The sequence below is a fragment of the Misgurnus anguillicaudatus genome, chromosome 14 (assembly GCF_027580225.2).
Source record: "Misgurnus anguillicaudatus chromosome 14, ASM2758022v2, whole genome shotgun sequence".
NCBI lineage: Eukaryota > Metazoa > Chordata > Actinopteri > Cypriniformes > Cobitidae > Misgurnus > Misgurnus anguillicaudatus.
Window position 1 is genome coordinate 12618851 of NC_073350.2, and position 12387 is coordinate 12631237.

The 12387-nt window shown below is 36.6% G+C and overlaps 2 protein-coding genes across 6 annotated transcripts in view; one reads left to right on the top strand and one right to left on the bottom strand.

The window, feature by feature from the left end:
* Positions 1–4310, bottom strand: part of LOC129427207 (tRNA pseudouridine synthase-like 1) — a 60691-nt gene extending 56381 nt beyond the window's left edge. The window contains exons 1-3 of one of the 3 annotated variants that reach the window (XM_073875892.1): positions 3892–4310; positions 3748–3805; positions 2758–2945 (exon numbers count right to left, since the gene is read on the bottom strand). In XM_073875892.1, the coding sequence (XP_073731993.1) occupies positions 2758–2945; positions 3748–3805; positions 3892–3962 (317 nt within the window). In that variant the 5' untranslated portion in view covers positions 3963–4310. The remainder of the gene's footprint in view (positions 1–2757; positions 2946–3747; positions 3806–3891) is intronic. The other 2 variants (XM_073875893.1, XM_073875891.1) reach the window with 2 other exon arrangements.
* Positions 4311–4859: 549 nt separating this feature from the next.
* acap3b (ArfGAP with coiled-coil, ankyrin repeat and PH domains 3b) overlaps positions 4860–12387 on the top strand; it is an 84228-nt gene continuing 76700 nt past the window's right edge. For all 3 annotated transcript variants that reach the window (XM_073875899.1, XM_073875900.1, XM_073875901.1), the window contains exon 1: positions 4860–5079. In XM_073875899.1, the coding sequence (XP_073732000.1) occupies positions 5033–5079 (47 nt within the window). In that variant the 5' untranslated portion in view covers positions 4860–5032. The remainder of the gene's footprint in view (positions 5080–12387) is intronic.

Genomic DNA, 12387 nt, shown 5'->3' on the forward strand with positions numbered 1-12387 from the left:
TTGGTGTACGTATGTATGTACATTTTAAACAATTATAAAACATTAAACAAAATCAACAAGTTAAAAAAAAGTTTTGAGTAGACTATTAAAAAGTAGCCCTACAGATTATTTTATCCATTGTGGTTGCCCTTGGTCTCAAAAAGTTGTGAGACTCCTGTCCTACATCATTCACTGGAGATACACTCTCTCATGAAAATGCGTCATTACTGGAAGCTAGTTATTTTATTTAGTTAAATTTTAAATATTGATTTTTTTTCTTGCCCTAAGAAGGCCTTTATTAACCCCCTGAAGCCAGGGTAATTTACTTCTGTGAAGGATGGATGGACGTTTTTGGGCTTCAAATCAGAAGCACCATTTACTACCATTATAAAGCTTGGAAGAGCCAGGACATTTTCTTATATAACTCTGATTTTCTTCATCTGAAGAAAAAAAAACTCATATGCATCGAGGATGGCCTAAGGTTGAGTAAATCATGGGGTAATTTAAATTTTTTGGGTGAACTATCCCTTTAATAAAAGTGATTGTGACATCTCACATGAGGCTTTTGACCTGCATGTACACATTTATTCCACTTTGTAGAATGCACAGATATTATCGCAATTCATCCTAAAATTACAGAGATGATATCAACAATAAAGTAATTTAACAGTAATGTTCACAGATGTACTGTGCATCCCTAAAATGTATGAATGTACTTGTATACAGTCACAGTGGTCAGCGTGTTATAAACATGATTAAGAAAAGAGCAAAATGTGCAGCTAAAAGCACCCTATTACACTCCGTCAGCATCTCTTCAGGGTAACTGGGTCGATTTCAAACAGTTTGGAGGCTACAATCCTGCTGTACTCAACACTTTCAACACTAAATAAAGATGATAAAGTGCTCAGGGTTCTGCAGGAGCCCCTTAGCAGGTATTAATGATTTACCAGCGGCTGGTAATCGCTGCTAACGGGAACATCAAATACAACACAAATAGATTTGACACGGCACGGCACTCAGTCCTCAGTATTGATCTAAATAAAGCTGGAAAATTAGGGGTTTCCATTATGTAATTTTGGTTTGACAAATTATTAGAATGTAGGCCTGTGAATAAACAGGGACTTTGCGGTCATGTGCATTAATATCTGGGACACGATGCAATATTTTACTCTTACTTTACATTACATTACACTGTCTAATGTTGAAGCATATTTAGCTTTCACAAATGTGTTCTGAACGGTGGTCAATTGTCTTACGAATGTGAAAAATATGTGAATATTGATACAGCAATATAATAAAAAGCAGAAATATTGCAACACTTTGACTTTTTTAGACACCTACTGGATATTGCTCTATGATCTCACATCTTTGAGCGAAATATTGTGACAAGTCAAATGTTAAAGGAATAGTCTACTCATTTTCAATATTAAAATATGTTATTACCTTAACTAAGAACTGTTGAATCATCCCTCTGTCATCTGTGTGTGTGCACGTAAGCACTGGAGCGCTCTGCTATGCTACGATAGCATTTAGCTTAGCCCCATTCATTCAATGGTACCATTTAGAGATAAAGTTAGAAGTGACCAAACACATCAACGTTTTTCCTATTTAAGACGAGTAGTTATACGAGCAAGTTTGGTGGTACAAAATAAAACACAGCGCTTTTCTAAGCGGATTTAAAAGAGTAACTATATTTTATGGCGTAATAGCACTTTTGGGAGTACTTCGACTCGCCTGAAAAGTCCGTTCCCCTTCTCACTCTCATAATGGGAGAGGGAGGGTGTTACTGCGCCGAGTCGAAGTACTGCCAAAGGTGCTGTTGCGCCGTACAATGTAGTTGCTCTTTTGGGTCCGCTTGGAAAGGCGCTGTGTTTTGTTTTGTGCCACCAGGCTTGCTCGTATAACTACTCGTCTTAAATAGGAAAAACGTTGATGTGTTTGGTTACTTCTAACTTTATCTCTAAATGGCACCATTGAATGAATGGGGCCAAGCCAAACGCCATCGCAGCGCAGCAGCGCGCCCCAGCGCCCACGCGCACACACACAGACGACAGAGGGATGATTCAACAGTTCTTAGTTAAGGTAATAACATATTTTAATATTGAAAATGAGTAGACTATTCCTTTAAGCGAAAAAAACACTCACTGAAACTAATAAACTGAGAATCCTTAGGTCTTACAAAAGCATCGGAGCATGATGAACATATTTGTGACACACTGCACACGTCGCATTTATCTATGTTGAGTCCCAGTGACCCGAATCAGATCTGACACCACAGGTTCCCTCTTCTAATCTCTCTCTCTCTCATGGGCACAACCTTTAAAATATTTAAGCAGAGAGGAAGTCACACCTGCCAACTATTCAATCTGCGTCCGAACTGATTGCACAATATTTTATATGCACTATTTTAGTTCTTTTTATTTCTCTTGTTTCTATTCTTATTTTTAACTGTTTTATACTTTCATTCCTGTTTTATTCTTTTTCACACATTTAAACTGTTTTTTAATAAAATCACATTTATCCTCCTTTAATTGATATTCCAAATTCTCATGTATCTTTGATTTTTTGTGTCTCTTATTTCTACATAATTTCTTTCTCTTATACATTGTTTTCACATTTCTATGTAAATGACTTTGAATGACCTCTGTGTATGAAATGTGCTATACAAATAAACTTGCCTCAGCTTATGGTGTAGATTTAGGTTGGGACTATCTGTTTGTCTGAGCAATGGTAGACAGAGGTTAGTATTTCTTGTATTTCTTGTACTTTAACTCTTACCTTATTGGTTCAGCTTTTAGGTGGAAATTAAGAGCCTCGATCAAGTTTTGCTCCGGCAGAGGTGGTTTTCCTCCTCTCCGCTGAATATCTACATGTGCAGAGTTAGAGAGAGCGTGCACACCAGAGTCGGTTCTACTGGAGATCACCACTGATACTTCATGAACCGGCTTTAGTTTTCGCACTGCGTTCTACATAGACAAAACACACATTAGAAAAGTTTGAGAGGAACGATATATGGGTGCATTATACGAATGTGAGATGATGAAATAAAGAACAGGTTTCTTTCTGTAAACTAGGCTTTAGAGAAATTCTATGGCTTTATTCTTTACATTTCATTTTCAGTGCTTGCTTTTTTTTAGATGTTGTGCTGCAACAGATATCATTATTTACCTTTTTTCTTTGAATTATTTAAAAAACAAGCAGAATTTATAGAGGACATGTATTTAAAGAGGATTTTTTTGATATTATGAAAATCTGACTTTTTTCATGATTAAGTGCTATAATTGGGTCACCAGTGCTTCAAAACAACCCAGAAAAACAACCCAAAACACCCTTTTGGTTTTGGTAAACCAGTGAAAAAATAGGTCATTGAAATGTGGCTCCCCTTGTGATGTCAGAATGGGATCTTATTATAATAATATCACTCCTTTATCTGCACTATCCAACCACAGCACTGCCATTTAGTCCAGAGAGAGAGAGATAGAGAAAGAGAGAGAGAGAAAATAATTGACAGGACAATTAAGTTTTAATTTCAACAAACCATCATCAGTGCAATTAGTGTTTGCATTTCAACAGCTCACTTGCAATTTAAAGGACACACCCAAAATTGGCACATTTTTGCTTACAATTTTGCCCAGACAGACTCCTCATGGACATGTCAAACACAATTAATAATTATATCAGCTGAGTTACAGAAAGAAAACTGTCTATAAAACCACAATCATATAAACACACATCAAATACTTTTGGGATTGTCAGGCAGAGACTGACCTCTAAGTGATTCTGCACGCCCTCTACTGCTTGGTGGGCTGGCGCTTTCATTACACCACTGTAAAGAAGAAAAACATATATGATGTAGTTTTTGCAGATATGTAACATTTGATGATATAACCGTTTAACCAAAGAAATGTAGACCTGTATTTGGTCCCTGCGTATTGGAAAAATATTAAATAACGGGCGGTAGCTTGCTGCATATTTCCTATCATGTTCAGTTAATGTATTCTGCATAACTCCTGAGATAACAAAGTACTAGCCGTCTATTAACAGAAATAATGTCATAATATCCACGTAAGACACAAATATTCCACCAGACACATGTGAGTTCCCTCAAAAGAAAATACAGAGCTGGGACTTTAATTTAGAAGCCCAAGTCAATGCCTGTTGAAAAAACAACACGTTTTATGAACTAACCATACTTATACCACATAAAATGTTCTAGTTTTGATACATTTACTTGACAACAACATCAATACTTTTAATTAATTGGCTTGTTTTGGCAGAATTTAATATCTAACTGTGAAAAAGTGAAAAGGCGGTTTGAGAAGACGACATGATTCAAATATTCCGCTGCAGGCAGAAACCTGACGTAGGGTGGCGTAATAATGATTGACAGATGGAGAAGAGCTTGACATAAAAAAATAATGAAAAGTACAAAAAACTCAAGTTTTGTCTTCCTTCGAATTGGTACTTAAATTATGAATATGATAATATATTTTTAAAAGTTTTTCTGTAAAATATTTAATGTCATACACTATAAACCAATAAAACAAATGATTATTTGGCATAAAAGTGTTCCTTTATATTTATATATTTTATTTTAGGTTGTGAATAATTAGAAGTTGGTTTAGTAGTTTGTGAGCCACAAATGTAAATCATCTGTTTTATCACTTTAAGTTATAAACACTTTCTGCAGAAGAAGTCTATAAAAGCGACAGGCGTTGGTGAATAAATCACAACAAACGCCGACACAGAATGACACTACTGAAAAAAGCACAATATAAACAAATCTGGTGGATGTGATTACCACAGTAAAAAAATGTGAGTTGCTTTAGGCAGACGCTCCCTTACTAACATACATGACGAGCATTGACGACGCTCCCTTATCTCGCCTCGCACAGCCCAGCGCTGAAACTGATCCACACATTGATCTAGTGTGTCACGGTGTCACTGTTTTACCGGGGAACGAGTAAGACACTCACATTTAACATTTAGTTTCACTACAGCCACCGGCAATGACACGTTACATTTATAACTGAAAGACGGAATAACTGCGAACATGACGGTGGATTTTGAGGAATGTATTAAGGATTCACCCCGATTCAGGTAAGAGCACAAATCTATGTTTTACAGCTGACGCCTGTTTGCATTTCAATGTAAAACATCTCTATAAACAAGAACATCTGATTTTACATACACTTTATAGTACTGTTGACGATTCTTTCCTGATGTGGTTTCGGGTTTGTCTCTGTCGTTTCATGGTCAATTCAGGGTTAATTGTAAAAATATGATCTAACGAGATTGCTGTTTATGTTTAGTATCGTTACTATGCTTTGTAACGCGTTTGAATTAAAAACAGTCAGACTTGTTTTACTCGATTTAATACATTTCTAAACATACCTACAAAACGAGGTACATCTGTCAAAACCGTGTGAGATGCCCAACTAAGCATTTTTGGACATCATCAGGGGTAATTTAACTCAGTTCTAATGGTACCCAAAATGCTGCCTTGATAGGTAATGTTTTAAGAAACATACAATTGTTTTGTAAAAGACCAGTTGAATGAATGAACGCTCTTGAAGGACACGGGACGGGTCCGTTGCTGCAAAGAAAATAGCACAGTTTTGTTGGTTTGTTGTGTAATGCATTGTATTAGTGTACTAGATGTTAGTATACTGCATTATTTACAGAAATGCACACGTGTATTTATTTAATCGAAATGCATGGGCATCACACCAAACATCATGCAGTGCTGATGATGCTCTGGTGAAATCATGAAGGGGGGCGTTGCTGCGCTTTTAAATGTCAGCTAACATAACACACCATGTTCAACACTGGCGATTTAAATGGACGCGTTTAATAAAAACCGTATTCATAAGAAACACATTCATTTGCTACTGTTTTATAAATTTTATTTAGTGATGAGAATTATATGGAATACAATTATTATTATAAAAAATATCACGTGTTAGTCATGATAACAAATCAGTCAGTATCATGGGATGGGTTTAACATATTTATGCAGGAATTACGACATAGGCAATGTAAACTAATTGTGGCAATGATTCAAATCAAACTATAATGCTCCTTAAATCAAAATTAGATTGAGACTTTAGTCTGGGTTTCACAGACAGGGTCAAATTTGATTTAAGCTTTTAGTGCAGTTGATGAACTCTTGGTGTGATCGATGTGTTGTGTGTGTCAGATTCACTGATTCATTCTTTCACTGTGAGTCACAGGTTTTCACATCCTTCATCTCACATGATCATTTTGGAAGACATTGAACTTGTTATGTGGCTTTATCTGTTTATTGTTTGTTTCCTGCTGTCTCAGATATTGAAACATGAACTTATTTTCATATTTATGCTTTTGGCAAACACTGTTATTGAAAGCGACTTTTAGTGCATTACAAGTATATGGACAATCCAAGCATTACAGATTGCTATACCGCACTGTACTGTTAGCAATGCTCCAGGCTTTGGTCTTTTCAGTGTTTATGTCTTTGAGGTAGAAAGGACTTAGAAAAGGAAAGCAAAACCAGGCAGTAAGGTCAGGATATGTGGAGTCTGTATTCCCAATACTCATATATTCCCAATTTAAGTGAAGCTTATGACTAACCCAATCTAGACATAATTGTAAGAATAGCCAGATGGAAATTTCTGGAGAAATATGACTGTTTATGTTTTACAATGTCACTGTGACAACATAAACTAACTGGGTGATTCTCACAAAAACTTGATTTTAAAAATGTCAAGCATGAAAATGTAAAAATTGCTTAAATTTACTTTTTTTCCCACCAGACATTGAAAAACAAAGTCTGGAGTAAATGGGAACATTCATTTAAAAACTTTTACTTATCATTAAACACTTTTTGTAACATAATTTTAAAAAATTAGTCCTAAAAAATCTCATTACCGCAACAGTCAGAAAACATCAAGACTGACATATTTTCAAAATGACATGACAAACCTGAAAGAACATAATTTGGAGATTCTGCACATGCATTTAAAATCAAAGTATTATGCTTCTATTAATTAAATTAACATTTAATAAGCATCTGTTGCGGTAATGATAATCAAAATGTCGTGTAAGCATTCTGACAAGACAATATTTCAAATTAACTGTAAAAAAATGATCTTACCTGGTAGCCATTTTGAAGTAACTGGTCCATGTGCTTGGTCACTCAAAATCAAACTTTATTAAAAATCTGTATGTGTGCTTAAACTGTTCTCAAAAAGTGTTGCGGAGGATGAGAACATCAGGCATGGTCACATCATTTTACTAATTTTTCTTCATTATTATTATACATGAATATTCATTTAATACTTTTTCTGTCTTCTAAAGTAGTCTAGCAAAACATCCATTTATTTTTTTCTTATATTTTTGTGTTAATTTGATTAAATTACAACATAACGCATGTTCAAACACAGCCGGACACATTGCGGTAATGAGAATTTCAGCAGAAAATTACATAAAATTTACAATTATAAATTCTTATGTTGAAATCACACATTGTGCAAGGTAGAACACAATATTGTGTTAATTCTGATGCTTTTTAATGTTACTATATTACACATTTTAAAGCTAAAATCATTAGTGCCATGGTGTTTCAATGGTTTCGTGAGAATCACCCAACTATGCTGGTGACCACCAGCTAGACCAGCATCAAACCAGCATAGACCAGCATAATTCCCATGCTGGTTTGATGCTGTTTTTTTTCAGCAGGGCAAATTCACAAAATAAAGTTTTTTAGCAGTGAAATAGGTGCTTTAACATATACCGGAACATTACAACAGCCATAGCGCTTCACGTTATTAGTTGAGGTAATGATGCAATCGGTCCCAAGACAATGCTATTTCACAATCAAAGATGATGTATCTTTGCTTCTTCTGGCGGCAGTTTTTGAACGAGTACAGCGGATCTGATATTAACAGATTTTGCATCTTTTCTTCATATAAATCTATTGTTTGACCTCAGTACACAATGGACAAACGACCAAAACAATCATATGAGTTGGAGGACAGGTTGAAATATTGACATCTGAGATATCAGTTTTGTTTAAAACTTGGGGTGAAAACTTTACTTTTTATAATAATGTTGACATTTGCATGGAATTGCCTCTTTCCATTTCCAGTAAAGCAAATAATCCATGATGTGATGTGAAAACAATGTAGCATACTAAACTGTTTACTGCTTAGTGTGCAGTATGAAATAACTTTTTAGACAGTGTAATTCCTTGGTGCACCTTTAAAGCCATAAGTTTAGTTTCAGCATTGGATTTTACAGTTGATTTCAATTTGTATCTGCTTAGTTTCTTCTTGTCTTTTTAAGAGAAAACAACTGGAAAATCTACAGACACAGTGAGGGCTCCTCGAGGAATATTCGGTTTCATTTAAAACATAAGCCACCGTAGCCAAAAAGTGAACAGAGCAAAATTGGCGGGCACAGCGTGTGTGAATACATTGATGGACGACCGGCAGCTGTTGTGTTACACAGAGAAACTGGGACGTTGGAGAGTAGGAGGAAAGAAAATAACCTTCCCACTGAATCAAGCACTGTCATCTTCAGGAAAGGTGGAGGTGTATTAGACTTCCACATGCCTTAACTTGCAATAAACACCAGAATTAGTACACATAAGATTGAAGAATCTGGTGTGGCTGCGTTTATTGTACGTATTGTGCTGAAGTGTCATATTCTATAGGTGGGATGGTGTCTTCTGATTTTTTTTTATATACCTCGAAAGAAGTAACATGAAGTATAAATGTAGATATTTAGCTACTTAAGTTTTAGTTTAAACATCATCACTGTGTTCTGTATTGTGTGGCAAGGGAGGTTATAGCATAAACTGCCTTTATACACTTTATAAACTGGCCCCTTTAAAAAGGTCCTAATATGTGACATTTAGGTAAATATATGTATACATTTGGTACCAGAGTATGCACTCTTTGCTTCCAATATGTAACTCTGAGGTAAAGGGTGTCGCCCAAGTGACAACTTTCACAAAAGCTTTGTTAGTAAATCTAAGCAAAACAGCACAGCTTTTTCACAAACTCAAAGGTAGTCGCACGCACATTAACACGCCTGTCACAATACTGTCTCCGGCCAGCGACCTCGTGTTTCACTGCAATGCAGTCGAACTGGTGTGACGCTTTGTGTACAAAGCCATGAACTCCTCTCACACCTTCCATTCACAGAAACATGCATGTTTACATACACGGCACACAGAGGTCAGGGTTACACTACGTCGTGTGTGGTAGGTTTTCATTAAACCATCACTTCCTCCGTGTGTTTATGCAAAGCTGTCAAACAACAAAATCAAGTTTGACTGTAGGAGTCCAAAAAAAAAGATGGATCACGTAAACATTTCCATTCGGGGAAACGTAATTCACTGCTTCGTCGCACCCAAAAACACTGCGCTCACCGTTGTGCAGAACAATAACTAGGAATGCCAAACATGAGATGTCCCTTTATAAATACTTGGATTGTCGCCGAATGCTTTTATTATGCAACAGCTGTGTGTTTTCTGTTTGTTCTTCATAGTTACAGGAAACTACCACTTTTCTCTTGGCTTCCCACAGTGAAGGAAACAGTCAGATATTGGGTTATGACCCTGAAAGACAGCATGTGTTTCTAATGGATGGGCTTCCTTAATCGGCTGCCTGGAATGCATGAGAAGAATGTATAGTTTAGGGAACCTGAGAACATGATATGAGTGTTGCTATAACGTTGAAAACGTCCCTTAGCACAATCTGCTTGCTAGCACCAAATTCAAATGCATTTCTGTCCTAACGGATGTCGACTTATGCATAGATAGAAATAGAAGAAAACTACATTATTTTAGTGAAAAGCCAATTAACTATTTCCTTGTAATTGACGAGTTAACTCATCAATTAAGAGAAAACGATTCCTAGTCAATGTGGAGTATTTCCGGCTTTACGCAATACTGCTATTATCTCTTCCGCAACTTCTAAAACCCGGAAGTAATGCCCTCGGGCAAACAGCTGTATGTCCTTGTAAGTTTTGAGGATCGCTCTGAATCTGATCTCTATCAAAAGTCCTTCACAAAAATGCAATTATCTCAGATTTTTGTTCAAATTTTGGTGTTTTGAAGAAACATACCCATATTTGAGTGATGATAAATGAAGGTAGGATGAAACTTTTTTTTAAAGCAGAGGGTCTGTTCTTTCATTTGATATATTGTATGTTTATATATTTTAAGAAAAACATTTTCTGGAAGGCATTAAACTTTTGTGAAAAATGCTGGCGCTGGCTGGCAACTTTAAAAAAAAACACTGGCAGGGAAAGAGTTAATAAATCGATAACCCCATTGGAGGTATGCACTCACCTAAAGGATTATTAGGAACACCATACTAATACTCTCTTTGACCCCCTTTCGGCTTCAGAACTGCCTTAATTCTACGTGGCATTGATTCAACAAGGTGCTGAAAGCATTCTTTAGAAATGTTGGCCCATATTGATAGGATAGCATCTTGCAGTTGGAGATTTTTGGTGTGCACATCCAGGGCACGAAGCTCCCGTTCCACCACATCCCAAAGATGCTCTATTGGGTTGAGATCTGGTGACTGTGTGGACCATTTTAGTACAGTGAAATCATTATCATGTTCAAGAAACCAATTTGAAATAATTCGAGCTTTGTGACATGGTGCATTATCTTGCTGAAAGTAGCCATCAGAGGATGTGTACATGGTGGTCATAAAGGGATGGACATGGTCAGAAACAATGCTCAGGTAGGCCGTGGCATTTAAACGATGCCCAATTGGCACTAAGGGGCCTAAAGTGTGCCAAGAAAACATCCCCCACACCATTACACCACCACCACCAACCTGCACAGTGGTAACAATGGATCCATGTTCTCATTCTGTTTATGTCAAATTCTGATTCTACCATCTGAATGTCTTAACAGAAATCGAGACTCATCAGACCAGGCAACATTTTTCCAGTCTTCAACTGTCCAATTTTGGTGAGCTCGTGCAAATTGTAGCCTCTTTTTCCTATTTGTAGTAGAGATGAGTGGTACTGCTGTTGTAGCCCATCCGCCTCAAGGTTGTGCGTGTTGTGGCTTCACAAATGCTTTGCTGCATACCTCGGTTGTAACGAGTGGTTATTTCAGTCAAAGTTGCTCTTCTTTCAGCTTGAATGTGTCGGCTCATTCTCTTCTGACATCTAGCATCAACAAGGCATTTTCGCGCACAGGACTGCCGCATACTGGATGTTTTCCCATTTTCACACCATTCTTTGTAAACCCTAGAAATGGTTGTGCGTGAAAATCCCAGTAACTGAGCAGATTGTGAAATACTCAAACCGGCCCGTCTGGCACCAACAATCATGCTACACTCAAAATTTGCGTAAATCACCTTTCTTTCCCATTCTGACATTCAGTTTGGAGTTCAGGAGATTGTCTTGACCAGGACTACACCCCTAAATGCATTGAACTGCCATGTGATTGGTTGATTAGATAATTGCATTAATGAGAAATTGAACAGGTGTTCCTAATAATCCTTTTATTAGATAAAATATTAGATTACACAAACTAGATTCACTGTCTAGAGTTACTGTGAACGCAGCATGTTGAAGACATCTGCTGGTTACCCACTGTGTAAATTCAACAAGAACAGAATATTTACACATTCAGTGACGTAAATAATTGCAAAAGTTTTTGTTACAAGAAATATGCAATATTAGTTAATGCCATGAAAGGCAAGTGATTTGCGCAAGTGCCGCGCATGTGAGCAAATTAGCATTAATATATAGTTATCGTACGGTAATGTGGACGCTAATTTAGTTATCATTATAGTTAACGTTTTAGTTATCTTTATAATGTGAATGGCCCTTAATCTCCTACTTTACATTCTTTGGGAGAAAATAAATTTATTTGCAGTAATTAGTTACTTAATAATCCATTACACCCAACACTGCTCGAAAATCTATAGGCCTATATTTCAATGGGCATTTTATTAAATCTAAACTCTGAATCAATACACCTGCTTTGGTAATCATTCAACCTCATGACAACAGGCTGTAATTCATTCTCTTCAGCATCAGTGATTGTGAATAATGAATATATTCTCTGCTTTCAAATGTAAGGCAATTCATTTGCTGTGGATTCATCAGGACTGGGTGCCATGGCAACAGGCTTTTTGGATCAGAGGTAGATGGCTACCTCTCTCTGAGTCTGCATATGTTTTGTAGGAGTGGACTGCGTCTACCTAATAACATAAATACAAATGCATTTGATGTATCCCAATGATTTGCTAATGTTGATGCAATGTATTAAATCACATAACACTGTCGTGAGGTCAAGACAGAATAGGTCACTGTTAACCTGATCTGATTCCCTCATGTTTGAAAAAGTGCTCAGTGGATTGAATCGTGATTACATTCTGGATTGTAATA